General features: G+C 48.7%; 8 protein-coding genes, besides 1 other annotated feature; 4 read left to right on the plus strand and 4 right to left on the minus strand.

Annotated features, from left to right (window-relative positions):
• Positions 1 to 1962: 1962 nt before the first annotated feature.
• Positions 1963 to 2053, plus strand: a tRNA (tRNA-Glu).
• A 646-nt stretch (positions 2054 to 2699) lies between these two features.
• On the plus strand, positions 2700 to 4071 carry FFUJ_07820 (probable mitochondrial inheritance component MDM10; the record flags this gene model as incomplete). XM_023578114.1 has 2 exons in its annotated part: positions 2700 to 2796; positions 2855 to 4071. 2 exons carry the CDS (start codon positions 2700 to 2702, stop codon positions 4069 to 4071), a joined length of 1314 nt encoding a protein of 437 aa, XP_023431341.1.
• A 2055-nt stretch (positions 4072 to 6126) lies between these two features.
• Positions 6127 to 7161, plus strand: FFUJ_07821 (probable ZRT2-Zinc transporter II; the record flags this gene model as incomplete). Its single annotated transcript, XM_023578115.1, has 1 exon — positions 6127 to 7161. The coding sequence occupies one exon, from the start codon at positions 6127 to 6129 to the stop codon at positions 7159 to 7161; it is 1035 nt and encodes a 344-aa protein (XP_023431342.1).
• Positions 7162 to 7819: 658 nt separating this feature from the next.
• FFUJ_07822 (probable ribosomal protein S19.e, cytosolic) lies at positions 7820 to 8611 on the plus strand (the record flags this gene model as incomplete). XM_023578119.1 has 3 exons in its annotated part: positions 7820 to 7852; positions 8140 to 8203; positions 8256 to 8611. 3 exons carry the CDS (start codon positions 7820 to 7822, stop codon positions 8609 to 8611), a joined length of 453 nt encoding a protein of 150 aa, XP_023431343.1.
• Positions 8612 to 9498: 887 nt separating this feature from the next.
• Positions 9499 to 10878, plus strand: FFUJ_07823 (uncharacterized protein; the record flags this gene model as incomplete). The annotated part of the gene is made up of 1 exon (XM_023578120.1): positions 9499 to 10878. The coding sequence occupies one exon, from the start codon at positions 9499 to 9501 to the stop codon at positions 10876 to 10878; it is 1380 nt and encodes a 459-aa protein (XP_023431344.1).
• Positions 10879 to 11268: 390 nt separating this feature from the next.
• On the minus strand, positions 11269 to 13467 carry FFUJ_07824 (uncharacterized protein; the record flags this gene model as incomplete). XM_023578121.1 has 2 exons in its annotated part: positions 11269 to 12682; positions 12731 to 13467. The coding sequence occupies 2 exons, from the start codon at positions 13465 to 13467 to the stop codon at positions 11269 to 11271; spliced, it is 2151 nt and encodes a 716-aa protein (XP_023431345.1).
• Positions 13468 to 14232: 765 nt separating this feature from the next.
• FFUJ_07825 (uncharacterized protein) lies at positions 14233 to 16995 on the minus strand (the record flags this gene model as incomplete). XM_023578122.1 has 2 exons in its annotated part: positions 14233 to 16818; positions 16876 to 16995. 2 exons carry the CDS (start codon positions 16993 to 16995, stop codon positions 14233 to 14235), a joined length of 2706 nt encoding a protein of 901 aa, XP_023431346.1.
• Positions 16996 to 20645: 3650 nt separating this feature from the next.
• FFUJ_07826 (probable COP9 signalosome subunit 5 CSN5) lies at positions 20646 to 21720 on the minus strand (the record flags this gene model as incomplete). XM_023578123.1 has 2 exons in its annotated part: positions 20646 to 21640; positions 21693 to 21720. The coding sequence occupies 2 exons, from the start codon at positions 21718 to 21720 to the stop codon at positions 20646 to 20648; spliced, it is 1023 nt and encodes a 340-aa protein (XP_023431459.1).
• A 2444-nt stretch (positions 21721 to 24164) lies between these two features.
• On the minus strand, positions 24165 to 27336 carry FFUJ_07827 (uncharacterized protein; the record flags this gene model as incomplete). XM_023578124.1 has 8 exons in its annotated part: positions 24165 to 24431; positions 24483 to 26117; positions 26168 to 26587; positions 26637 to 26708; positions 26765 to 26833; positions 26883 to 27062; positions 27113 to 27150; positions 27240 to 27336. The coding sequence occupies 8 exons, from the start codon at positions 27334 to 27336 to the stop codon at positions 24165 to 24167; spliced, it is 2778 nt and encodes a 925-aa protein (XP_023431507.1).
• Between the last annotated feature and the right edge of the window lie 53 nt (positions 27337 to 27389).

The following is a 27389-nucleotide window of genomic DNA, read 5'->3' on the forward strand; positions in this document are numbered from 1 at the left end:
TTCCATTGCTTAAAGACAAACGCCCCAAGAATCCGCCGTTGTCAACAGGCACGTGCCATTCCCATTACAGTGCTATAAAAAGGATAGTAACGGAAAGTCATACGATATTGCCTCACGGGTGCACTAGTAGTTCTTCCCGGGAATTGTGTCGTAGTACTAAGCTAGTTCGTCTGAATATTGCACACCATCAGCGGAGGCTTTATTCCCCCTCATTCACTCCTAAAATCCGCATGATTAAGTCACCACGTGGAATGGCGTTTTGGACGTGAGACACTTCAGCCAAACTCAGGCGAAGCTAGTGATACTTTAGCCATTGCTAGGCGCTAGGGTGCTTCGGTTGGTTGTTCCCCCAAAATGTGCATATCGCTACAACATCAGTGAAGCATCATGCAGCAAAAGTCAGAGCCAAGCCTTTCGACCGTTGTTCTAGTTGATCTCCCGTCTCACACAGTTGTCGATCAGCCCCTATTCCAACCTAGCTGATTTGACATGAAATCTTCAACTTTTCGAGGTGTCCATCCTACCTCAAGCGTCAACAGTTCCCTTCACCCGGCGGACATATTCTTCCTGGTAACGGAAGAAAGCAGGGAAAATGCCGTTTCTACCCCTATATGTGACCTATTACGCCTCACCAAATTCAAGATGAATCATCTAAGCATCTTGAATCAGTTATGTCGATCTCTGGGTCTGACCAAGGCATGGCCTAACATAATTGCATCTACCTGCCTCTTTGGATCGCTGCTTGCGAGACTGTCGTAAAATCTTGTTCACATATTTAGCGAAGGCTGAATCAGTCATTAAATGTGACAGATGAGAGATCAGAGTAGCTTCAAGCAGAAGTGGCTCCAGTTCACATGTGTCGTTCTAGTTGGGATAGATCTTGGGCGTCATCTTCATTGTTGCGAATTTCGTGATTTCTGTAATAGCCTGATGCAGTACCTCATCTTAAGGTAAATAGGTCCCATTCGGATGTTTTTTTTTCTTGTGTAATATCATCAATGGTTGGTGATTCCGGGTGTTGTAGCTACAACATTACGTCCAGTCTTGATGTAACTGTGGTGAAGCACGGCCAGAAGCCATTTCGAACTCGAAATCCGAATATCTGTAGACTCAATATGAGTTGGGGTCACATTGCTTCTCTTTTCTTTTACCTTCACAAACTATTGGTGAAATCTTTTACGATGCTGCTGCTCTCAGTGCTCGACGACAATGTGATGGGCTGTTTTTCTGTGCTGAAGCAATAACCAGCCCTGCATTAGGGAACGTAAAGACATTATATAGTCAGAAATATCAATCAATATAACCATATATCTCTGTTTTTGATCAGAATAATCCGAGCCCTTGGCTACAGATGTCATAAATGCTGTTGGGCTGATGGTCCTCAGAGAGGAGGGAGCCGAACCACATTCGCTACACACATTGACACGAGAGGATAACTAAAGATCGTATTTGCGATATTTCAGGTGACTCTGGGTCTCGGAATTACTCAGTAATTCACCTTACACAGCGGTTGCGTACGTTGCTCCGGGTGGTTTCCAGGCAGAGGGTTCTCCCATGACCCTGACACCTCACTTCAGTGTTCTCTGCTACTGATTTCGCAATGCCCTATCCTCCAAAGTAAATTGTAGCTGCGCGGCGTCTGTATTAAAATATATATTTAGTTATTTGGCCCTGCTGCATGGAGTCATTTCATCATTCCATTACTCTAGGTATCCTTGATGCAGGAGGTGGAGAGTAGGAGGATGCAAAGACGACCATCCAGAAAGAAGTGAGCCAATAAAGATGTATCTCTGGCAGCGATCAAAGGTCGAAGAAATCAGATTTTCCATCGTCCTAATTTCCTATTATTCCATCTGAGCTTCCACTTGGTGGGTAAAGTTGGTGCGTTGCCAAGGCTGGCGCCAATAGCAGCAGACACTTGGATATATACCAAAGCTACACAGTCCTTCTCAACAAATCACATCCGGTGTGGTGTATCGGTTTATCATTCCGCGTTTTCAATTACTTCGTAATCAAATCCGCGGCGAGCGGGGTTCGACTCCCCGCACCGGAGATTCTTTTGCATTGTGAATGATTTTTTTTGCAGTTTTTTATTGCTTATCATCGTATCTGTTTTTAATCACAATACCGAGTCGCCACCATTGTAGCGTTGTCAATTGGTTTGAGGTTGGATAAGTACTTTTACTACTCTAGAACTAGCTGAGTAGCTAGAGATTGACATACAATAATACGAGGAGATGGCGACAAGTCTCCGATTTTGTCTGCTTTATATTCTTTTTAAGTTCTGAAATGTTTTATGCCTGTAGTCTACAATCTGGTTTCTTCGTCTTTGCAGTGCAAGCCTGCAGCGGTTTGCTGTACCTTGACTAACTACATGACAAACCAGCTTGCTTTCATGACATACAGAATAAGCATTGATTGAAATGGCTCAAGCATCTCAATTGCGTGATCTAAAGTACCAAAATTGTAATATTCTACCGTGACTCGGAGTAATGTCCTCCAGGTCCAGCTCATTCAAGAGAAGTAGGAGTACAGGGTAGCGATGATGCCAGGTTGCCGACATTTTCCCGCCTCAAGTCAACTAGACATCAACCTCCGTCATTCATACAATTGTTCAACATCCCGAGTACGTATCGAAACTTTTTGCTTCCGGAGTGACGAGTTGTCACTCTAGGGAGGCATGATAATCGACGCCTGACATGCGCGAGTTTATGGACTATGTCCACAGCGCCTTCTACGAAGCTACAGGATGGAATCGCGACAACTCGTACGCAGCGCTGAATGTGACCAGTGATGGTATGGAGCCTTTCTCTTCAGTAGCGCTCGCGTCCGTGTATTGACGAGAGGGTTGCAGCTCTTCTGAATTTCGAGACCCCTCGTGGGCTACGACTCACCCTATCTGCCCTCGCGAGCCCCAACTTTGCGACATCCTACCAACTTGGCTCAGTCGGCATCGTTGATGGATCCATCTCGTACCTCTTCTCATCAGTCCCGCTTCGACTTCTTTTGACACCGCAGTCGGAGGCGGTCAATCTACCGGAGCTTCTGCGCTCGTACAGACCTCTCACCGAACTCCCCCACCGAACCAATCCTCTCCTCCAGGCACCAAAAGATAAACCGGAATCGTCACTCCTGTATGGTCGACTCTACCTACCCCAATCGCTACTGGAAGCTCTATTCGTCAAACGACTGTCTCCTGCGCTCCAGGTCCAGCTCAGTTCTGTATCTGCCCAGCACCTTAAGAACGGCGGCACTGTACTAGGCCTGGCGCAATATGACGTAGGGAAATATGCGCTCGAAGGATTGGCGTCCTCAGATGGAGGACTACTCGGGTTCCGGGGCGTGTATAATTTCGGCGGCGATGCCGAGAAGCCGGAGGACCAGGCTGCCAACGACAATGGAAACGCCGACAGGGAAAGGATCTATGGTCGATTCAGCACCGGTGGAGAAATCTATTACGGCACCCTGAACAAGTCGGGTGGAATCAGCGTGGGAACCCGATTTGCAACGTTACCCGCGCACAAGGGAACGCCTCTATCTGCGACGTTGACACTGAATCCCTTGATGGGTAATATCAGTGCAAGTTATGCCGTGGTGGCAGGCCGGCATTGTAGTCTTGCTACGCGGATGGAGTTCAACGTGTTCAGCTACGAAAGCGCCTGGGCTATTGGTATGGAGCTCTGGCGGAAACCATTTACCCGACTGGTTCTCGAGGATGAGCCAGTCATTGATGATAAACTGGTTCTTGACGATAAACCAGAGGTGAAGCGGCCAAAGGAGCGCAGCTTTCAAGCCAAGTTGGAATGGCGTCTGGATGATCCCGAACCAGTTATCGTCAAGCCACCACCGCCTCCCCCTTCACCCCCAAAAGAGGAGATAGATCCTGAAAAGCCAGGTGAGGAGAGATATGCAGGCGTACTCAAGACTCGACTTGACCAAAACATGCGAATAGGGGTGTTGTGGGAAGGGCGGGTCAAATCTCTCCTATTCAGTCTCGGAAGTTCGATCGACTTGAATAAACTTGACAAGCCATTCCGAACGCTCGGGTTGGAAATCCAGTTTTCATCATGATCGGATATTAAACACAGGCCCTGTCATCTACGTTGACTACTGCAGGACGGCAATAGCCCACTACTGCAGTCGGCCCGTAGGATCATGTCAGCATGGTCTATGTGGTAGCTCATGTGTGTGATGCAACTGGATTAACGATGGTGCATGGTGCGTATCAACGGGAATAGCGACCCGGATGGTGGCTATAACACTGCAGATGTCGGTGTTTTGTATCGGTTAGGTTGGATGTATTATCATGAGCATCTCAATGGCGTTACCGGTTGGAGGCATTGCTTTTCAAGGGGCATAGATTTGGAATTGGCGATTGGTGGCATAGTACTTCTCCCATTACTACTGTTTATTTGTCAACTCTTCTCGGACAGCATCTAGCATCAGCTCTTGATGACTCTCATGTGACAATCCTTGTATAAATAACCGTTTATGCATAAGTGCAACCAACTCAAGACACACTCATCGTCCAGCTGAACGGTTTGGAGATGCCGTCAGAGCCGATTGCAAGACCTTTTGGCGCTTTTAATTGCGTAGGCGCTTTTGGCTTAGACATGGATCATGCCCGCGCTGCTTGAGAACCTTGATGGTCTCCGCGATCTCTCCGGAATGTCAAGTGTGGCTGCTGGAGTTAGCGAGCCAATAAGATGTCTGCTGATTGATAACGGATAATGACGCCACATCTTGAGATTGAGGCTCTTTTAAGCATTGATTCCATTCGTGTGACGTTTATTGCAACCCAAAGTGACTCATGATCAGGGGCAGTCATATGGAGGCTGTAGCAATGCTTGACTATCATATGATACTTTTACTCTAGCAAACACACTCGTGTCACCGTATGAAGGTACCTGGAGAATCACTAGCCACAGCTCAGAAACTTCTACAGCCCGAAACGGTACTAGCCGAGCTTTACGAGGCTAACATGGCCATCAAGGTCCTCACCTTAATTCGACCCACTCCCACCTCAAACCACCACGTTCGTCTTTTCCCACGGCTCAAGATTCAACCAGAGACAGACTGTGCTATCACATCTCAGGTCACACATTTTGGTCACAGTGGATCATGACGGTGATGCCAAGGAATGTGGCAGTTGCCGAGTTCCATGTTCCTGGGACGTGAATAACTAACTCTCCGAGTGTCACAGAGAATCGGCCATTGGAGTGAATTATTGAGGAGAGTAGCGAGTGATTAAAACACGGTTTGTGTTAGAGTTCATCCAGCGGCCCTGGGGCCGAAGAGGGTATAATGTAAGACGTTATCAGTTGTGCTGAGTTTTCTAGTCTACTTTTGTTCCAGGACCAGAGTCTAGAAACTTCGCATATACGAATTCTATCGCTTGATGCAACAATGCTTCGCTTTTCTAAGGTCCTCTATTTCTTAACCTTATTACTTTAACTTTAACACTCATCATAAGCATCATAAGCATCATAAGCATATGTTCAAGAGATACCACACCTATCTCGTTAGCAGTAACTATATCTTGTCCCAAGAGACCCCTGTTCCAAGACAACCCACCCTTCACTATCAACCATCCCACGCGCTTGCGGCTCGAACAAATCTAGTCTACAGCCTTCGGCAACTCGCTTCCGTCCGCTGGACCCTCTGTCAAGCTAAACCTGGTCAGCCAGGCCGGTTTGCCCACTTTCTATAAGTCGAGTCTGCGCCATCAAGGTTCGTCGCGAATTTCGACTTCTCTCGTTATTTTGCAGGTCACGCAACGCTCGCTGTATTATAAAACATCGCAACTTGCTGGTATATCGAGAGTTGCAATCAGCTTCAGGCCAAGCAAACAGTTCAACAATTAGCGCGCGTCTTGGCGTTTCGACACCGTTCGAATCATACAGCGCGATTATCCTTGGTCGCTTCCTTTTTGGGGAATCACGCATCTATATAATCCTTGGCTTCGCATCTTTGCGCCTTGGCATTTGGCGACATATTTTCCGACTACAACCTCACATCACCTATTACCTATAGGCCCGCGCCTCTTTTCTGCGTCTCGCGCTTCCTATAAGACCCTGCTCTCTGCATCCTTACCTTTATCCTTCTCGACATCCATTAATTGTTAGAATGGCCGACGTTGATACCTGCAGCGGCGAGGCCGTTGATCTCGGCCGACGAGGTCTTCGAATTGGCTCCATCTTCATCATCATGGCCTCTTCGGCTATCGGCGCACTCTTGCCCATTTTCCTGGCACGCCAAAAGACAATCCCCGTTCCTAAGATGACCTTCTTTATTTGCAAGTTCATCGGTACTGGAGTCATTATAGCGACAGCTTTCATGCACCTGCTTGTTCCCGCTGTCGAGAATTTGACCGACCCCTGTCTCGAAGATAGATTGGGTGGTTACGATTGGGCTGAAGCCATCGCGCTCATGACTGTCATTGTCATGTTCTTTGTCGAAATGCTCGCCGCTCGTCTCAGCAACGCCGACATGGAGCACAACCACTCAATGGAGATTGACCACGAGCTCGATCCTGCTATGGACTTTATCGCCAAGAAGCAGCCCAGCAACCCTGACATCGAGAACGGTGACCGCAGGGGGTCTGGCTATGCCCCTGGTGGTGACAGCCACCTCGCCCACGGCCGTGAGCACAAGGAGGGTGATGCTCAGGGCGGGCTTGCTGGTCAGCTGCTCGCCATCTTCATTCTCGAATTCGGTGTCGTGTTCCACAGTGTCTTCATCGGTCTTACTCTCGGCACGATCGCCTCCGACGAGCTTACCGTTCTCTTGATTGTTCTCGTCTTCCATCAGATGTTCGAGGGTCTCGGTCTCGGTTCTCGTCTGGCCGTCGCTCCTTGGCCCAGTAACCGACAGTGGATGCCCTACCTGCTCGGCTGCATCTTTGCTCTGTCAACTCCCATTGGTATCGCGGCTGGCATAGGAGCCAAGCCCAACAACGCCAACGACCAGAAGCTTACAAACGGTATCTTCGACGCTATCAGTGCAGGTATCCTCATGTACACTGGTCTTGTAGAGCTCCTCGCCCACGAGTTCATGTTCAACCCTTACATGCGCAAGGCCCCTATCAGGATCCTGTTGCTCGCATTTGCATGCGTTGCCTTTGGTGTCACTGTCATGGCCATTCTTGCCAAGTGGGCTTAAAGGAGATTCGTGTGGAAGAAAGTGGTTAAAATGGATATTCTCGAGGTGTATACCCGAACAAGGTTGGGTCATAATAAACTCATTTGGCATTGCGTTAGACGGATAGAATTGATACCTGGTCTGCTTATTCGACCCTGTTACTATTAGTTATGGCCAGGAAATAGAGCCTTTTTCTTCGCTTGAAGTCGTGAATAGTGAATCAACTAGTGTTTGCCTTGTTGAAGATTGTGAACAGCAAGTGACACAGACGAAGTAAAAGTCCCGGCGTGGAACCACGTGAGAGTGAATAGTTGCACAGATGCCACAGATGATCAGGACCCAATCACTTACATGAATATGTGCCTAATTTGGACAGTGGTTCGACTTCAGTGGTGATGTTCAACAAGAGGGCTCCACTGTTATACAGTGCACAGATCTAGACACTGTAAGTCACACAGTACAAATAAATTGTGGGACCCACCAATCAATGCCGAAGATTTGAGAAAAATTCGTGTGTGCTTGCAAAATAGGGCCGTACCAAATTAAGCGACAATAGTTGAGATTTCGATCACGATTCTAGCAAAGTGAGATCTTTGAGCTCAACTATCGCGACGCTTCGACAACCACACCAACGACCAAACTCCCCTTTCACCCACCCAACCCCAACAATACCGCAAAAATGGCCGGCGGAGTTACCGTTCGCGATGTCGATGTAGGTGCTCCCTGAAAAACAAAAACCCATCACAGGAAACGAAATACTCTTCGAAAATATCACACGATCTCTACTCGACGACTTGGCGACGCAATCTTCCAAGAGAACCGCTTGCCCGCCATGGCGCTGACGCAGCGCGATGATTATATATGTCTCAAATAATAATTGAAACGCTGTGTCGGCTGCTGTGTTCAAAGGGCTGGGTACAAATGGGATTGAGGAGCAGGCGCGAGGGAGTCGAAAGACTTCTGACGACGGAATCATGCTAATGGGTTTTGTGACTGCAGGCGCAGAAGTTCATCACTGCCTACTCTGCTTTCTTGAAGCGTCAGGGCAAGCTTCCCATCCCTGGTAAGACATTCTGAACTCTTCTGATATCTGCTAAATACTGACTTGTTCTCAGGTTGGGTCGATACCGTCAAGACTGGTCCTGCTAAGGAGCTCCCTCCCCAGGACATTGACTGGTTCTACGTCCGCGCCGCCTCCATCGCCCGCCACGTCTACCTCCGCAAGACCGTCGGTGTTGGCCGTCTCCGCAAGGTCCACGGCACTGCCAAGAACCGTGGCAGCCGCCCCTCCAAGCACGTCGATGCCTCCGGCTCCGTCGACCGAAAGGTCATGCAGGCTCTTGAGAAGATCGGTGTCCTTGAGCAGGACGAGGACAAGGGTGGCCGCCGCATCACCCAGGCCGGACAGCGTGATTTGGACCGAATTGCCCAGACCACCGCTGAGGCCGAGGAGGAGGAGGATGACGAGTAAACTAAAAAACTGGCGGTTTCCGGTCAAAGTCAAAGGTAGCAATGGCAATGGAATTGGGCGTTGGGTCATAGATTTTGTCATGTATGAATGAGATTCCCCCGACACTGGGTCATTCGGTTTGGTCAAATTGGACCCGTCCAACTTGTCGTTCATTTTATGGTCGATCTGCTCTTGTGAATGTGTATCTCTAATGTGCTTGTGTGTTTCATGGTCGCAACCTGAATTCGAGTTGTGAAAGAGTTTCCTTTACCCCTCTTTATACTCTCTTCTCCTCATGATCTCTCCTTGATCTCTTTTCAACAACCACCTCCTGGAGATAGGGTCAAGCAAGGCACATCTTTGCATGCGCTTTTCTCTTGCCCCTCTTCTCTTCATGATTTCTATTTATCTTCAACATCTCATGAGATAGTCTCTGATCTCAGGGATCTCTCTTCTCTTAATCTTCGCAAAGTGAGGTTATTGTGAGTCCTCTGATTTTGGCTTCTTTTAAAGCGCCGAGCTTTCTATTTGCAACTCCATTTCTACGTGTTACGAGTCACGAATTACAAGATACGACTAAGCACTCATTCTCTGTTTGATCTCGAAGAATACTCTTATATTGTCAGTTATGGTCCGGCTTTGAAGAGTTGTGCGTGTTCCTCTTAAGAGCACAACTTGTGCAAACCAAATCATCAAATTTATCCACGTTCATTGAAGCATCCCTGAATCACGATGCATTTTACCCTTCACTCTCTTCACTAAAATCTGCTTCTGGAGTGGGGTGATTCTGTAAGTGTGTTACAACTTCAACTTCAAGTCCTCAACTCCTTCATGAAAGTCATACACTACTCCAAGAAACTCATACACCTTTCACTCACAGGCACAACTCCCCTTTCCGAATTTTTAAAATGAACACACCGCAATCAGCAGCGTCAAGCTCGGATGAGGTTGAAGAGGTTCTTCCAGTCTTTGTGTCTGCTATTAGCAGCCCATCACCCCTTATATACTTCCACCATGTCATCGATCCTGAAACCACAAAGCTTACAGTTCAAGTCCTCGGGGCTAATATCTCCTTCGTCCTTAGCCACCGCCGAGCAAAGGCCGTTATAGGGAGATCCAGAATTGAAGCGCAACTCGAAAACAAAACCACAGGGTTTACTTCCATCGTATCTTCAACATCCCAGCGTGTTGTCTTAGCGGCAGCTGAATCAGGTCATGGTCTTGGGAAATTCGGCGATGTGTTGGACAAGAAGAAAGGCATTCTTCCAAATAGTATTTGGACCAGGCGAGTCGTGTCCATGGGTAAGAACCTTGGTTTGAACATGAGGAGACCGTTTGACAATCCTGGCCGAAGAGTGGGAAACACTGAGGGCATCTTTCTCGGGTCTCATGTTGAAGTCAAACTCGCAGTTCATGGTATTTGTGTTCTTCTTCAGACTTTCGAGATCACCAAGGACTTTAACAACGTCACGATGAACCAACTGAACCAACTTCGACAAGCTCGCTGGGAAGATGGATCGCGTCCAGTTCTCGAGGTGTATTTCTCTCGCAAGTATTGCAAACCTTGCAAGTCTCTTGTGCAGAAACTACAAGATGCCACTGGAGTTACCATCAGACTTGTATGGAAGCCTCGCCTCGTGATGAAGAAATACATCCTCAGACCAATAGATCGAAACCGAAAACCTGGCGAGCCCCTGGGAGCACAGGAGTTTGAGCCTCAAGACTACGACTTTGGAGACATCTTGCCTGACGATTCTGACATAGAAGTCATATCCGACGACGAGGGTGCCAAAGAAGAGGTTGACAAGATTGACCTTACCCACATTCGATCGACATCACCAATTTCATGGAATCAAGAGATCGATGATTATCTGGATGGTCTCGCTTATAGAGTAGGCCAGATGGAAGACTGCCCAGAAGGTGCCAGATCAGCTATCGTCGAGTTTGCCAGTATCAGAGTCAATGCCAAGAAGTCTCTCGATGCTGCAAAAGTCAGCAAGCCCTTACCAGCGACGCCGGTTATAGAAGCACCAGCAGAATTCCTCGAGGGTGACAATCGACAGCGGCAACGGCATACGTTTCCTCGTGCGCAAAAAAGACTGTTTCGTGGACCACATGATAAGAATGGCTCGAGAGCAAGGAGTGTTTCTCCCAAGCGTCGGGCACAGTCAGTCAGAGACCGCTCGCCACGACGATACAACTCGGGACCATTGGGACGCCATTCAACGGAAGCTCCTCAAGGGAGGTCCACGGCTAATGCCACTTCACGATCTCGCTCTATTCGCTGATTCAATGCCATCAAATAATCAAGAGGTGTTTTATGAGAATACTTACAAGATAAAGCACACGGAAACTATTTGAGTGCTGTTGAAGGACACAGAAATTCTGTCAAGGCGCCACCAGTTTTTGGAAGGCTAAAGCCAACAATGTCTGTGTGAGATCAAGAATCTACTATAATTCTCAGACCGCGAAAGGGGAGGATACTGCATGGATCTATCACGAAACGGGGAACATTTGTCAGAAGATCACAGCATCGGTGTATCATCACGTTCATGATTTCACAGCACTATCTTAGTTTTGGTAAAACTTGCTATCAACTGTTTACCTTGTATCCATGTGTATTCATTTCTTCTATTATTCATAAGACCTTCTTCGCTTCTGTGCCGCTTCAACCTGCATTACTTCATATCCTTTCCAGCGCTCTCCTGTAGCAGCTTTTTGAACCCATCTGCCAGCTCTTTTATCACCACATTTACATCGGGAGCTTCAGGTCCCTCCTCAGCTTCTTCGATCGCTGCTTGAAGGGCTTCCTCTCTCCCCTTTTCCGTGCCTTCAGCTCCAATTTTGCCCATAGTAAGCGCATTCTTGACATCTTTTCCATGCCTGACAGGCCCCTTTGGCTTTTCTGGTGTTATAGCCGTGTCTTCGATTAAACTCTGCCATCGGGAGAGATACATGCCAGGGCCTGACATGTTGCCAGATTCTGAATCGTCTGAGTCAATGATGCGCTGTAGGCGGCAGAGAGAAAGGGCCTCGACTTGCGCAAGATATGCGGCGTGGTTATCCAATGAAATGAGAACATCCTTTTGGGACTTCTCAGGAACCGACTGAAATAGCTTATTCAGTTGGTCGTCCATGGTACTCACATCAACAGTACCATTACTCGCCTGATCTCCAGCGTCGGCATTGCTCGTCTTTTGAACAGGCTTCCTTTCCTGGCGGAACTTTAGTACGGCATCGTTGGTCCATTTCTTCATCTCTTCCCAAACATCAGGACATGATGCTGCAAACGCATGAACCCATCTATACATGAGCTCTCGGTTTCTCATGAAAAGACCAACGTAATCGTCCACAGTTGGCATGCTACCGTCCTTCTTAGGCTTGCCAGCCTTGATAAACTCGTCGATGAACAATTGACCCGCTTCGACATGCTCCCGCAAATCTATCTGGGAGTGTACCATGCGGATCATGGGTTCATAGGCGGCAAAGAGATCCTTGATAGTCGCGGTAAAGAGATCAGGAGGTTGACGACAGAAGGCGGTTGTGATACTTTCACGATCGCGCACGGAGAGAAGAGCAGAATAATACTCGAGACACTGCGCGTGTTTCTGATCATCAAGCTGAGTTGCTAACGTGGGATTGGACCCGTTAAAAATAGCAGTGATGATAGACTGAGCATGTTCCTCGCTGGCATTACGAACCGTCTTATGCTCATCACGACTCATGGCGATATACTGACGAATAGCTTCGAGCATCTCGTCACTTGGTCGATCCTTAGCTCTCTCAACCTTGTCAGCACTTTTTCGGAACTCTCCAGCGTCCCACGACAACACTAATGAGATGATCCGCTGCAAGAGGTTCATGCCGTCGTCGGCATTGGCGGTCAAGCCGATCCAGTTGGTGACGCTCGTAACGCTCAACTTTGCAAGGAGTAGGCGCATCATGGCGCTAATCATACTAGCGGCATTGCCCATCCGCAGAGTCTGCTTGACCATCTTGTAGGGGATGAGGTTGTGGACATTTTCGAGGAGTTTGAGAAGATATTGGCCTTCTGGGGAGAGGACAAAGATGTGGTGGATGAAGGTAGCCAGGCTTTGGTTTTGTTAGTGGGAGGTAGAGAATATCTCGTGTGGAACTCACTGGATGATGGCATATTCAGCAGCTGCTCCAATGACTGGAGAGTGACTCTCGAGATCCGAAGTTTTGCTGAAATGATCAAACATCTCATCTGCCAAACCTCCATAGACCAAGCCCTCAACAACATCATCCCACGCCTTTACCAGGTCTGCGGCCTTGGTCCGATCATACTCAACCTCTTTATCCGAAGACTTATCGTGTCGATTTATTTTCTTGACACCGCCAAGAACTCCTCGACCAACCATCTCAAGAAGTCCACTCGACCCAGTCGCAAGCACCTTTCTCGTCCCCAAAGCACCCTTATCATAGCTCTCTGACAGTTCAGCCTCTCCGAGTCTCGTCAACAAGCCCTGCACTCTAACAGACCAAAACTCGCGTGGTAGATCTCGCACACCCGGAAGTCTTAGAATGAACCGCGTTAACATGGTATGAAGAATAGGTGATGAAGAAGGTTTCTTATCGTCATCGTCGCTAGGAGTTTCTTTGGCGTCTTTCGCAGCTCCTTGCTTTGGCGTTCCTGGTCTTGAGCTCACAGGTGTTCCAGCCCAGCTCCTCCATCCTGTGCTCGGGGGTGCGCTTTGTGTAGTTTGAAGTTCAACCGTTGCTCTTGAGAAAGGATAGCCATAGCCTGTGACTGCATCTGGATACTTGAAGCTCTGTATTTCTGCGTATGTTTCGTGGTGCGTGAGGATATCAAACAAGGCATGCACCTGCTCAGGTGCGAGATTTGTAGACGTCATGATATCTCATGTCACATCGAGGGCGTACGGCGTAGAGAGGAAAGGAGATGGAATCTCAATAAATAGACGTGTGAGGTTGTGCTTTTTTCAGCGGCTTTTGATGGGATGTGATGGGATGCTCCAGTGATCTCAGTGGATATAGTGTCTGCTATGAGAAAGATCCACTGACTTTTAGTGGACGATTTACTGTTAAACTTTAGATCAATGAACAAGTGAATGAGGCCTCAGAGGGCAAGAATCACGGAGTGCCTTACCTTCATGGTGGGTGACGTAGTCTTGAGGCTGTACTCGCTAAACCTTTTCTGTACAACCCCCACTATGGTTGTTGACGTATGATTACGGCTTCATAGGTAGGCATTTACCTCAGTCTCTACATATTGTTCAACAATGAAGTCTTTCATCGCAGATAGGGGCCGCTTAAAGGGATGTCGACGATCGAACATTTTAACAACGCTTATGTTACGATATCACATGAAAATGAAACAAACACATTAAAGGTAGAGCATCAATTTCAACTATCAACCAATCGTGTATACCCTCGTAACAAAGGAAACGGCCGTCACATCACTAATTAATAAACCTGTAGTTTTCCCTAACCAAGCACAATCCTCGCATCGTGCTTTATCCACCCATCGTCATTGCTTCCAGTGTGGTATCAAAAACAAAGAGAATAAAGACAACTCAGGTACATGAGCATGGGTATAACGTCAACAATCCTCCACTATTATTTTTCCTGTGCCTAGCTGACAACTCTGTCACATGGATTTAAACGGGATTGATCTGACCAGTGGTGAGAGGAGCCTGGCTAGTGGGCAGGCCGGTCTGACCATTGGTGTAACCAGCAGGGTGCTTGCCATTTACAGCACCGTTGCCTATCTGCAGACCATTGCCGCCATTCAACGCGCCATTACCAGTGTGGGTGTTGCCACCAGCAGGGTAGAAGTCGTAGTCAGCGTTGGAAGTGTTCTTAGATCCAAGGTCTGACACGGGATGAGCCTTGCGCTGGATCTTGGGAGCGGAAGGAATGTCAGTGCTCTTCTTGGCGGAGCCGATAGAGAAGACAGGACTCTCCCACTTATCACCCTTACGGGCAAGCTCCTTATACTCGGTAGCCTTGGTGCTGATACCACCAGGGAGGTCAATGTTGGGGAAGATGCTGTCCTCCTTGGTCATGGCAATGTTGGCCTTCTTATCAGAAGCAGCCGCCTCAGCCTTCTTCTTGCCCTTAGTGAACTGTTGCTGGGCAGCAGTGTAGTAACGGTTGTAGATGTTGGGGGCGTTTTCGGGGTTGTTCTTGGCCTCAGCAGCAGCGCGATCAGCCTCCTGCTTCACCTGGAACAGCAGCTGGTCAAACTTGTTGCACTGATCCTTGATAGCCTTCTCAACAGCCTTCTGCAGAGGAGGGCGAATAACCTTGAGCATGAAAGGCTTGAACAAAGAGAAGAGCAGCTTATGGTTCGACTTCTTGACCTTGATTTGGAGCTTGTTGAAGTCAACATCAACCTTCTCAACCTTGAAGTAGTTCTGGCGATCCTTCTTGTCGGCGGTGGACACCTTCATCTTGAAGGAGAAGCCATCGCCAGGGAGGATGATGTCAGCAACACCAGTATCGGTGATGGTAGGGAAGCCTTGCTTGCGCTTGATGTGGAAGCTCACATCACGAAGATCCATCTGGATGCCAGCAACCTTGACCTCAACGGTCTGGTGGTTCTTGTTGGCGATCTTCTTGCGACCCCATCGGAAGTAGTGCTCGCTGGAGACCTCGAAGATGTTGGGGGCAAAGTTGTCACTCTCAAGGACTAGGTTCTCGATGATAGCATCAACCTGGGAGTCGGTGTACTCAATTCGGGGAATTGGGATGTAGGCAATGTTCTCAAGGGCGGCAGGGAGAATGACATCCCTCAAGTCCTTGAGCAGATGAGGCTTGAAGACAGGCTTGCCATCCTGGTCGTTGCCAAGGTCCTTGAACAGCTTCTGGAGAGACTCGGCAAAAGCGTGGTTCTGAGGGTCCTGGTCGAACTGGTCGGCGAGGAACTTGATCTCATCGACAACACGGTCGGTGTGGCCGCGATATTTGTTGCGGAGGAGGTATCGTCCCTTATCGTAGAGCTGATCCCACTCACGAGTGGACTCATCCTCGAGGATGTAACCCTGCTGAAGGAGGCATCGGCGGATGTAAGAATCCATAGCCTTGAACCAGTCCTTGAGCTCACGGTCGTTATCGGCGTCGCGGTAGATCTGGCCAATGGCCTCCCAAAGATCCTCAGTGGAGGTACCGTTGGCGAATCGCTCAATGATAGTGCGGAGGTCACGCTCGGCGGCAGCAAGGCCACCGCGTGCTTCCTTAGCAGTATCGGTAGAGCCCTGGCCAAGAGTGCGGCCGTGGCGGCTGTAATTCTCAGCCAGGCGAAGAAGAGTCTGGATGGCCTGAGAGTAGTCCTCGTGCTGCTGGCACTCCAGAATCATCTTCTTGAGACGCCAGATGGTCTGGTCTTTACGCTCCTGAGGCATCTTCTTGTCGAAGTAGTTGCGGGCCTTGCGGCGGTACTCCTCGTTGCGCTGCAGGATGTTCTCCTTGGTCTCGGGGTCGATCTTGTTGTCGATCTTGGCCTCAGCAGCCTGCTTGGCGGCACTCTTACCAGCCTGGGGGTCGGTTTGGCGAGCGGCGCCACGAGCGGCATCGCTTGAAGCAGGCACATTACCAGTCTCGGTGCCGGTGGTGACCTGAGGGTAGGTGCCCTGCTGAGCATTGGACTGCTGGTTCTGCTGGAGCTGTCCGGGAGCGGCAGCGTTGATACCAGCGGAAGCGACGTCCTTGGCATCCTCCTTGGGGTTTCCACTGTAGAAGCCCTTAGCCTGCTGCTTCAGGGTATCCTTAGAAAAGTCGGGAGCCTCATGCCAGACGTTGTCTTGAGCAGGCTCATCAATCTGTCGGAGCTGCTCCTGAGAGGGGCGGACACGGGCAGCGGCGTTAGTAGCGGCATCGCCAGCCATATCGCGGAAGAGGACTGTAGCATCAGAAAGAAGCTTTCGGAACTGTCCGTTGGTGATGAGAAGCTGGCCCAGGGTTCTCAACCCTTCAAGAGCTTGGTCACCATCCTGCTTGGCAGCGTCCTTGCTGATGGGGGCATTGGGTGTGTTGACACTTTTGGGGTCAAACTGAGTGGTCTGCCAGATGAAATCCTGAATCAGGTTGCCCTCGTTCTTGGAGAGAAGGAGGTGCTTGGCTTGCTTGATGGCGTTGGCAGCATCCTTGACGAGCTCTTGGCCCTCGGCGGAGAGCTTCTCGTGGCGACCAGAGAGGGCGCGAGAGGCGAGGAAACTGCTTAGAGCGACATCGATTTGGTCGTTCTGGAGGAGAATGCATTAGGATGTGAGAAATGGCAGAATCGTGAAGAGAATACTCACTGAAGGAACCTTGCCGTTCTGGAAGGCAGAAATGATACCGTAGACTTGGAGCTTTCGGTTGACATCGGCCTCCTTCGTCTTGATGTCTGTAGGTTTGTTGACGTCTGGGGCACCGGGCATGATGGGCAAAAGTGTATTGGGTATCTAGTTATTAAGTCGTTATGCCACCGCAAAGTATGACGTTAAAAGATGTTAGGACGGTAACTCTTTTTAGAGTTGAGGTGATGATGTAGTGGATAAGAGACGAAGTAGAAGTCGATCTTATTATGAGAGGGGCAGGAAGCGATGCGTTGCGAAGCGTAGCGTAGACGTAGGTAACAAATGAAGAAGCTGTTGTTTGGTATCCTCTGGTAAGAAGGGATGGGTATCACAAAGCAGTTGGGTATTGTATTAGGTAGGAATTGATATTGGACGGGATATGAAATAGAGAAAGAGCTTCTGGTACGAGGCAGGAGAGAGACAGGATTAGATATACTTTTCTAAGGGGGACTGCCTGTGACAGGCAGGTACGAGAGTTACACGGTAATGGCTGGATCCGGGCAGTGGTTGGCTTGTTCTTGGCTGGGCTGGGCGGGAGAAAGGGAGTGTGGTCAGTGACGTTGACGTTTGCTAAGGGCGACGATGTTGATCGAGGACGTCATCGGTCGATTCACAAAGATGCCCTCCACTGTGTTGACCAGGCCCAGCGCCAACGCACGCTACTGGCCATGTTACAGACCAATTTTACAATACAAGCACCTCAATGCGCTATCGTTTCTCAATAAGGCACTCTTTCTGAGCACTGGCATGGGACTGGCATCGGCATACATTCATTGAATCACTGGTTTCTGCTAACCCCCTGCTTGGCTATGACACTGAAATCCGGAGCGGATCCTACGGCCAAGCAAGGCACCCTACCAACTTGAGCAGGGGTCGAGCAGATGATCGAGCTGCAAACAAGCGGGAAAAAGGGAAGGGCAGATGTACCAGGGCAGCAGCTGAAGATAACAGGGGTGGGCTCTAGACTCTTTTGCGTTGCGATGATGATGCTGTTTGATCCTCAATTAGAGGCGTTTCGCCGCGTCAGGGGAGACGGTTAAGCCTCGATGTTTATACCATTCGCGATGCTACCTCGACGACGATCTGGACCTCTTGACCAGCAACAAGATGACAGCCGTTGATATCGCAAGCCACGGCTTGCTCTTCGCTGCTGGTGATATTATTCATTGCATTCACTGTCTATATAATGGGCCCATAACGAAGGTTGCCCCAGGCAAATCCATCAAATGTTGCGACATGTCTCACAGACCCCTGGCTGGTTCGCTGAATCAAAGCCTGGTAAGACAACACTACGGGCACCAGTCTAGTCAAATGCAAGGTGCATTTTTCTCTCTCTTTCGTCTGCTTGCTCTGCCAAGGATTGGCCGGTGGTGCAGGTCTGACTCTGTACGTCTTGTCTTCCGGTATTCTTGTGTTTTGCGTGCTGTTACTGAATCGAAAAGAGTGACATGGCATTGGCATTGACTTTGGCATTTGTCTCTGTCGTTGTATCTTCAAAAGTTCGATATCGCCTTATTTCCGAGGTCCTCTCCGGATCGCCAATGTGGATTCCGTCGATGATCTGCCCTGTCCCATGATAATAATTCCCACCTTGCAGGCAGTTCAGAGCTGATGCTGAAGGAATCGACAAGGATGTCAATGAGCCTCCTATATCTTTTCTGCCCGTCAACTAAGAAACAAGGATGCCCATTCTTGGCTGGAATGATGAATTTTAAAACTGGCAGATGGAGCTGGACGAGCTGTTACTGTTTAGCTCGCTCCCCACATTCTCCACTGGCTTTTAACATGATGGCCTCATAGGTAAACCCCAACTCATGAGCTGCAAATCGTCATAGCTCAATTGCCAGACCCAATGACACGTAATGGCCTAATTTGACGTTTTGTCGATTGAAGTCGACACATCGCGTGCCCTGATTTCCCCCTTCATTTCCTAATTCTCTACGGGTGCTGTACGAGACTGGGCATGGTAGGTTAGACTACTCCGTAATCTTCAGGTTAATTAACTGGCCGCGTGGGCTGATCTTGATCGTGGCCAATGCCGCGATCGTGTCAAAGCTTTCGTTAGCTCAACGTTAAAGTGAGCGCTTCATGACGTCACATCGTAGCTTGAGCTCCCAAGAAAAAAGAGAACCGACGTCAGGTCTGCTAGGGTTTCATCGCAACCCAAAACCGGTCAGGATGCCATGAATTAGGAAAATTTCGAAGAGAAGATGGTGTAGAGCTACGGCAAGGATTGCATCGAATCTGGCTGGCATCTGGATACGGCATATCCAACAGCTGGCCGATATCGTCAGCAAGCATCCAATCCATGGAGCTCTTGTCCCCAGTCACATTGACAGTCAGTGCATCAGCGCTGTCGAGGCAATTCCCGCGTAAAACAACCACAACCACAGCATGTGATGGGTGAGAGAGACTGAGACGTCGATCCGATGAGTTTCGTACCGAACTGTAATCAAGGGTGACTGAAGACTTAACCGTGTTTCGTCAGTTCAGGTTTAGCTTTGAGCCACTGAACGCATCAATGCATCCCTCCCATCACATTCTGCCCACACAAGCAGCGTCTCCTTTCAGCTACTTCAATTTACTACTTCGTGTTTCTTGACAGGAAAAAGGACCGACACACGGAAGGAAATGACTCTTTGAGTTTGAATTTTATCCTACATGATACCGATTGATCTCCTCAGCCTAAGTCACCACGCATCGCTTTTTCCTCTCGGGTTGTCATGCGCTCGGCTGCTAGGCGATCGTTGCCCAGTCAAGCTCGAACCACAACGTGCTCAGTTGCACAAGCGTAGCATCTAGATTCCCGGAGACTCATCATCTCCGTCTTTTTGAACTGCCATTGGTAACACTACCGATGGCTGGACGGCGGCACATGGCTACAGGCTATGCAAGCTTCCATCTGCTACATTGACAAAAAGTATCATCTATAATGCAGTGTCTCATTGTGTTCCTGTCCGTAATATCTTCTGAGGGAGGTATCCCGTTCAGATGAGCCATCGATCTCTAGGGTAGTTCTCGTTGCCAAGCCGACGTGGTGTCGAATTCGCGACATGCTCTGGCTAGCAAGCAAGACTTTGTTTGTGGTCACAATGGATGGGGAATGCCCGAAATATATCTTTCTCCCCATTCTAGTTTTCTTTGATGCGTTATATAGGTTTAACTGTAACGTGTAATGCGAAAATATCTAATCGTAACTGTTGAACATAACCCCGACACCAAGATCAACTGGTATCAAGAAGCACAAACGAATAGCGCTATACTAACCTAATTCAATGAAAGTATCTCCCGGGGTCAACAACGTCACACGTTCTCATCATGATGTGCATGAGAGTATAACTGAAAGCCTAGCTCTTTGTGCTGCCGAGTTTTACGCTTATCCATAAAGTCGGCGATCCTCCACCCACTTATTTTATCCACCTTGCATAGATCTGTGTCTGGGTGAAGCGAAATTTATCAATTAGTGAATAATCAATTGAGGAGGCTATTGACTGGGTAGGCCGTGTTGTAATTTACTGAGTTCTAGGAAGTAGTCATGCCATCGGAAACCCTTTCTTCAGGACACTTAAAGACCAAACACCCAGCTTACCATACAGGTTTAATACGGAGGAAGAATGCACTTAAGATTCTAAGCGCAGATAAAAGTAAATATTGCTGATTTCACCTCTGAACGCCATCTATGCCGAGTCGTTGTGCTACATGCATTCCCATAATCCCATTGTCATTCCTTTTCACGATGTTGATTCTTCAGCCTTTGATCCAAGGTCGTTGAAAACGCTAGCCTTGACCTGATTAGCAACCAGACCAGACCTCTCCTTAGATGCAATGAGGCTGGCTTCCCTTGCCAGCTTGTCCACAGCCTTGTCGGAGCTCTTATGGCTTGTACCCATCATACCTTGTCCATTTCGGCTTCTCGTAATGCCTGTTGTCGCTTCCTTGATCTTGGAGCTCAAATCGAGCATCTGCTTGTTGCCATAGTCGCGGTTGGTGATCAGTGGGTTCTGGCTAAGAGTCTGTACCCAGTACTTATGCCAGAGGAGCTCAAGGAGATGCGAGTCGAGAGAGCTTTTGAAATGGGACACTTCAAGACTGTAGTAACGGTTCGCATGAGCACCAAACTCGGCAGCCTTGGCGAGCGGCACTGCCTGGAAGCCATCAGAGGTGGTTGTGCCATTACCAGCCTGGTGGTCCTCCGGGTAGGTTCTGAAAGCGCCGATGTCGACCTTGCCTGAGTTGATAGTACGATCAGGGTCTATAACGACGGCAAGGAAAGGATCCTGCCACTTCTGCTGCATGGCCTCTGTATCGACATCGATACCACTCAGCCAGCATCCGTAGCCTGGGTGACTGTGGTACCAGCCCACCACGTTCTCCTGTCGACCCTGCGCTCGACATAGATCAAGATACTCGACAAGGTATTCATTCGCTTCGCCTTGGGCGTTGACACGAGTCTCTGTTCCTTCAACGGGCAGTCGGAATGCGTCGGTGACGATAAATGTGTCCTGGTGGGTGTAGCCTTGCATCAAGCCCATGACCTCGAGATTACCGCCGGATCGCGCGTGCATGGTCATTTTTATAAGAGCAGTAGCGCTTATTCGTACATGCTTGAAGTAGTCTGGTGTTTGCTTCCATGCCTTGTCGTTATTTATGGCCTTCTGAGCATCGGCGTCGAAGTTGTAGAGAGCATCGCGTTTGGGATCGACTAGCTGGACATTGTTGTCCAACTCTGGCACGTATGTTAGCTACAGACTTTTGCAGATTTCAACAGTGAGACATACCCCAGGCCTTCAAAGCAGATGCCTCCATCGTGAAGACTCCGAATGTTTGATAAGGTGCGAAGGTAGGGTGTGAGACACAGCTAGTTGACGTTGGTTCCAGGCAGACAGGATGCATGCCCCGCCTCTTATCGATAAGAGCTCCGTGAAGGTACCTCTGTACATTGATATCCACAGAGACGCCCTGGAGTCGATATTGAACAATCTTATTTTAAAAGTCTTATTACCTTACTTAGGTAGTGAAGAGGTAGCATAATATGTCTCTGATTTGCTACTTTGTTGTGCTTCATTTCTATATTATTGATGTTACTTGTTACCGCATATGCCTCTCCTCTTCTTTATCAGGGAGGCAACAGAGAGATACTGCCACCTCATGTAAATGGTATAAATAGACCAGGCGTCTGATTTATGAAAATGAAGACACTTGCTTGCATGCACAACAACAAACGAAACCAAAAGTCAAATGCGGATCTCAGTACCTTATCTAAGAGCGGGCAGCTTTGGAGACTTCGTTGTCATCCTGCTGAATGCATTCTATGGGTTCATCATTGGCGCGACTATGTTCAGTGGTAACAGTGATAAATAACTGCCCGCTCAGATATGAGTGAATGAGAAAAGAGAATCAGAAGATTTGTGAGGCGCATGGTGGTTATATGTACACATAAAAAGTATGTTTTATAAGGTGAGACTACACTGTGCCAGGCAGTAATGTTCCCAAAAGCCTAAAAAGCAATGAAAGCTGATCCGTGGCAGGGTATAGTTGACATGGTATTCATTCACTCGATATGATCTGTCACAGTAGGCCTTTCTGAAGTGACTCTCGCTCGGGACGTGCAATGAATCAAGAAGGATGGGTTATCCTATTCTCCCTTCTCCATGGCTTCTCCCATTTTCTCCCAGCATCTTGATATGTTCCCTTTACTCCCTGGCTGTTCCATTGCGAACAAGTCTCGCTACCTAATAGTACCAATGAGCTTGAGCACTTCGACTCTTTCAGTTGGCCATGCTCTCTTGCTCGCTGACTTCACGCAAGGTGCCCGCCCAGGCTTTCTGCTTTCGAGCGAATATGTGAGCCGATTTACAGTGTTGTAAACATTACACGGAACTTAATCTCTCAGTTGAAGGCGGGCGATGATGCAGACGATGATCATACTGAGGGTTCAGAGCCCAACGATGAGATATCGCAAGCGACCGTGCCGCTCACTCAGTACAAGCTGACCTGTACCTCTCTTAGGAATTCCCACAAATCTCACCCAGGATCACTACGAAACCTAGCGAAAACGACGCATAAACACTAACATGACTTCGCCTATGTTTATCCAGGTCCCTCTTGATCTCTCAACCAAGCTGGGTACTGCACTAGTAGTGAATGGGTAGAAGATATTTGCAAATCGGTGCAGTGGGGACGGGGGCTAAGAAGAAACTACAAGGTAAGAATTGACTGAATTATTCGTGCTTCAGTGACCACACAAGCGGGCAGGATATAATCCCTCTGTTTTGCGAATCTATCCGTGGATAGGAAAGCTTCACCAGGGTCCCGTGGTCTCATTATAGGCGCAACTGAGTCGAGTGGTAACTATCTCTCGACAGACTACCCGCTTTGCTGGGACATGGAGAAGAAGAAGAAAAAGAAGAAGGAAGAGGGGGAGAGGGGAAAGGAGTAAGTAAGGCTTGAGGTATGGTTAAATGGGGTGTTGCATTTATGGGGGTTAGAAAACTTGCAACAAGTCGCCGCTCTTGCAAGATATGATAGCCTTTCCTCTGTAAAGACTTAATTGCATAAAAAAAGACAGCGAATGGAAGAAAACAATAATAGAAAATGTTTATTCGTAACGCTAATTTTAGTAAAAGCTGAAACCCTACGGTTCTCTGGAAAACACACCGATTGTCCTTGAGTACCAGCGAGGTGCGATGCTCCCAATGGAAGGCTCTATTCATGGATGGATTACGACACCTAGGAATGCCAGACTGATTCTGGTAAATAACATGAGAAGTATCAGGGCGAGGACAAGATGTGGATTCCCTTGAAGGGGGCGATGAGCAAGGAGAGAAATAAATCAATGACGTTCACCACAATGGTAACATGTATTATAATTCCTGTGCCTCAGTTCCCAGCATAACAAACAGCCCACAGAGTGGGCTGCCTGCTTGGGCATCTCTACCCTGCAGGTTGGATAGCTCAATTGTCATGGGTTCATCATTGGCGCGACTGTGTTTGTGTACAAAGGATATAGCCTGGCTTCCTGCTTCGCCAGGTCATTAAAGATGAAACTAAGAGAGAGAATAGCCTCTAAAGCGAGGGGCAGGGCTTTATAAAGGCTGGTGAAACTATGTTTTGCTTTACTTCACACCATATAAAGTTTACGAAAGTCGAAGAAATGAAAAGTAGATTAGATACAAACAGACTGACTGATGATCGATCTTTGACGAATTACAGTGAAGAAAACAATTATGCAAGCCAGAATTCCATAATACTTAGACAGCCCCGTTCAACGGAGCAGAAGGATACACAGGTCGTTGAATGCCCATGCGGAATCGAGGAACACGATCCATTCGGTTCAAGGCTGTTGTAGGCATTCTGAGGACAGTTTCGCGATACATGGTCTGAGTCTCCCACTCATAAGAGCATCCAATAGCTCGCTGCATGCCACCCTCGGAAGCACAGAACATGAGAGTGACAGGTGGCCTGACAGCCTCGAACAAGGTCAACTCCATGTTGTACGTATCTACAAGAGTGAAAATCTGTCCTTGTTAGTCAACAATCAAAACTCCACAGAAGATAAAGTGACTCACCCTCATGTCGCCTGGCCGAGCTTGCTTGGCTGCCTCAACCTTCATCCTCACCTCGGGATCCTTGTAAGGATCGACGCCCACGCGCTCGCCATCATCGTTAACGACGCTTCGGCTGAGGGGGCTTCCATTGGTGCTCCAGGAGAAGCGACCAAAGTTACCTCCAAAGATGGATCTCTCAATAGTGGGCGCATTGAGATGTCCTTCAAAGCCAAACATCTCGGCTTGAGTATCAGCAAACTTGCCACCGTAGATGACTCGAACCAGGTTCGGTGTGATCAACCAGATCCAGACGAACAGGAGGAGGAAGATGACACCAGGAGCAATCATGGCAGTTCCAGAAGTAGCGGTGGCATCGGTGGAATAACCATACGGGCTGCTAGAGGAAGTACCAGAAGAGCTGCTAGCGGATGCACCACTTGCGATGAGTGCAATTGCAATGACGAAGAAGACTCCGTTCCATTCAACTGCCAATGCTGCGAAGTACCTCTTCCAAGACGGTCCAGTAGACCAGTACACGGGGTAGAAAGTCTTCCAGCGGATAGAGATGCCCCAGGCACCATCGATAATGATGGTATCATTGTCGGCGATACCAGCTACCTGACAGTAAGGAGTGATGTCCCAGAGAGATGACTCATAGGCATCCTCCATGTCGTACCATGGCTGATCCTTGTCTCGAGGCAGTGTGCAGATGTACCTCTCGAGGAGTCTGTCAGAGTCGTTTGCCAAAGACAGTCTTGAGAAAGCCTGGAAGGCAGTGTCGGTTCGGTCAACTTGAGGTCGAAGTCTCAAGAGACCCATGAGGGCATAAGCCTGGTCACCAGGGAGATACTCCGTAGTATGTCGGCTGTAAAGACACTTGAGTGCCAGAACAGCTTGCTCCAGACGACTCAGGTTGATTGAGCCGAGATAATGATCAATCAGATGGCGAGCCATATCAGAGTCCATATATGTCCAAACCAGAGCAGCGAACTGGTTCTTGGCAACAACCAGGGGGGACTGGAGGTTTCCGTCACGAGTGTAAACTGAGATAGTTCGGCCTGGGCTCAGTAGAACCTCGGGGAAAGTCCACATTCGACTTCCCCACTCACGAAGAAGAGACTCAGTATTGGCCTTGCCTGAGTGTCCAGTCTTGGAGCCTTTACCCCTTCCAACAGCAATTACCATCCTGTCTGAACCGCGGAGAACATCTGAGATGCGGTAAACATCAGACTCAAGTTCATTCTCATCGCGCATGCAGCTACAAGCGATCCAGTAGGCAGGAAGCTTTGCAGCTCGACAAGCAGTCTCGGCGATGTGATGAAGAGCCATCATGTCCTGCTCAGAGCTATGGCTAAAATGCTCAGTAGAGTAGGCAACGAAGAGATAGGCGAGGTTTGTGTCTTGTCCATCATTGTTCTCCCACTCGACAACACTACGGACATCTACTCCTCTGTTCTCATCGTTGAATGGCTCACGAAGGAAGCAGAGATAGCGAGGTCGCAGCATGCGATAGATCTGGTTGTTGCGAGCCATGAGGGATAGACCCTTGCGGTTCTCGAGCAGGTTACTCCAGACCTTAGCGTCACCGTGATACCTGTAAAGAACAGGAGCATAAGCGAGGTTTCGCTTGATGACATTAGGCTTGCCATCCCAGAACTGCTGATGTCAGTGTACTTGTCATAATATCTTGTCAACATGCAACTTACAACAAGAGCCATGGCAATAGCAGCCGGGAAAGTTCTCAGCACCATGATACCCCAATCTTCCCAACTCTTGGGGTCGTAGCTAAAGTCAATGATCCATGTAGCAATGCGCACCTTCATCGGAGCGACCTTGCGAACATAAGTTCTCTTCCAAGTCGAAGTACCAGGGCCTTCATAGATGGAATCAACACATGCAACATACATGTTACGAAGGTAGCCATCATTGTGGTGCAGATACCGATCGGAACGAGGCTTGAAGGAGACGCGACCCGCATAGTCTCTATGTCTCAACTTAACCTCACTGTTCGTGTAAGTGTAACCAGGCTTCTGATACAATACAGGGTTGCGCCATCGGTAGATGGATCGCGAGTCAAAGAAGTGCTTGCTTCCTTTGAGCTTGACAGGAAACTCCTTTTCAGAAACCTGGAAGCATTGTCAGCAAGCACTTGTGATAAAATGGGAGAGTATTCACTTCTTTCTCATTTGGACTGGTCGAAGTCGTGAGAGGCGTGGTAGTTACGGGGACAATGGCACCTTTGTTCTGCTAAGAAATGTTCAATTTAGAGACTAGAAACAAAAACAACCACGGAAGAGCTTTACCATTGGTCCGTCCTGCTGACCACTGCTAGAACCCTGTTGATAGATGACACCCTGTTGACCATTGTAGGCCTGCTCTCTTGTTAGCGGGTGCAACAGTAGAGGATGTGTAGTTACTGACCATAGATGGTTGTTGGTACTGCATTGTATTGTGAGTCTGGGGTTGTCCAAGAGGAACAGACTGTTGGTATCCTAGTGACCCAGGAGAAGCAGGATAGCTGTGGGACTGGGCCGAGAGTGGGCTTGTAGAAGGCGATACAGCTTGTTGATATGGATGAGTGTACGGTTGGTTCTGGTAAGACTGTAAAGCATGAGAGACTGGGAGGGTCATCGAGATATATAGATACTTACAACGACCGAGCTGCCTGGAGTATACGCACCGCCGTGGGCTTGGTGAGGTACAGCAGGGGGTGGTGTCTGATTATACTTGGACCTTGTTAATACCGGTTCTCTGCAGATGAAAGCGAAGCTGACTTACATTTCCAACAGAGTTGGGATCCCAGTGCCCTCCGTGTGCCTGTGACAGGTGTCAACGACTGAATGAAGCAAGGGAGAAGACGAGCGGGAAATACCATGGTTCAAATATGCAGAGCTGTGATGGAGAGAAAGTGACGAAAAGCAGGATGAA

This window comes from Fusarium fujikuroi, chromosome FFUJ_chr05, assembly GCF_900079805.1.
Source record: "Fusarium fujikuroi IMI 58289 draft genome, chromosome FFUJ_chr05".
In the NCBI taxonomy this organism is placed as follows: Eukaryota; Fungi; Ascomycota; class Sordariomycetes; order Hypocreales; family Nectriaceae; genus Fusarium; species Fusarium fujikuroi.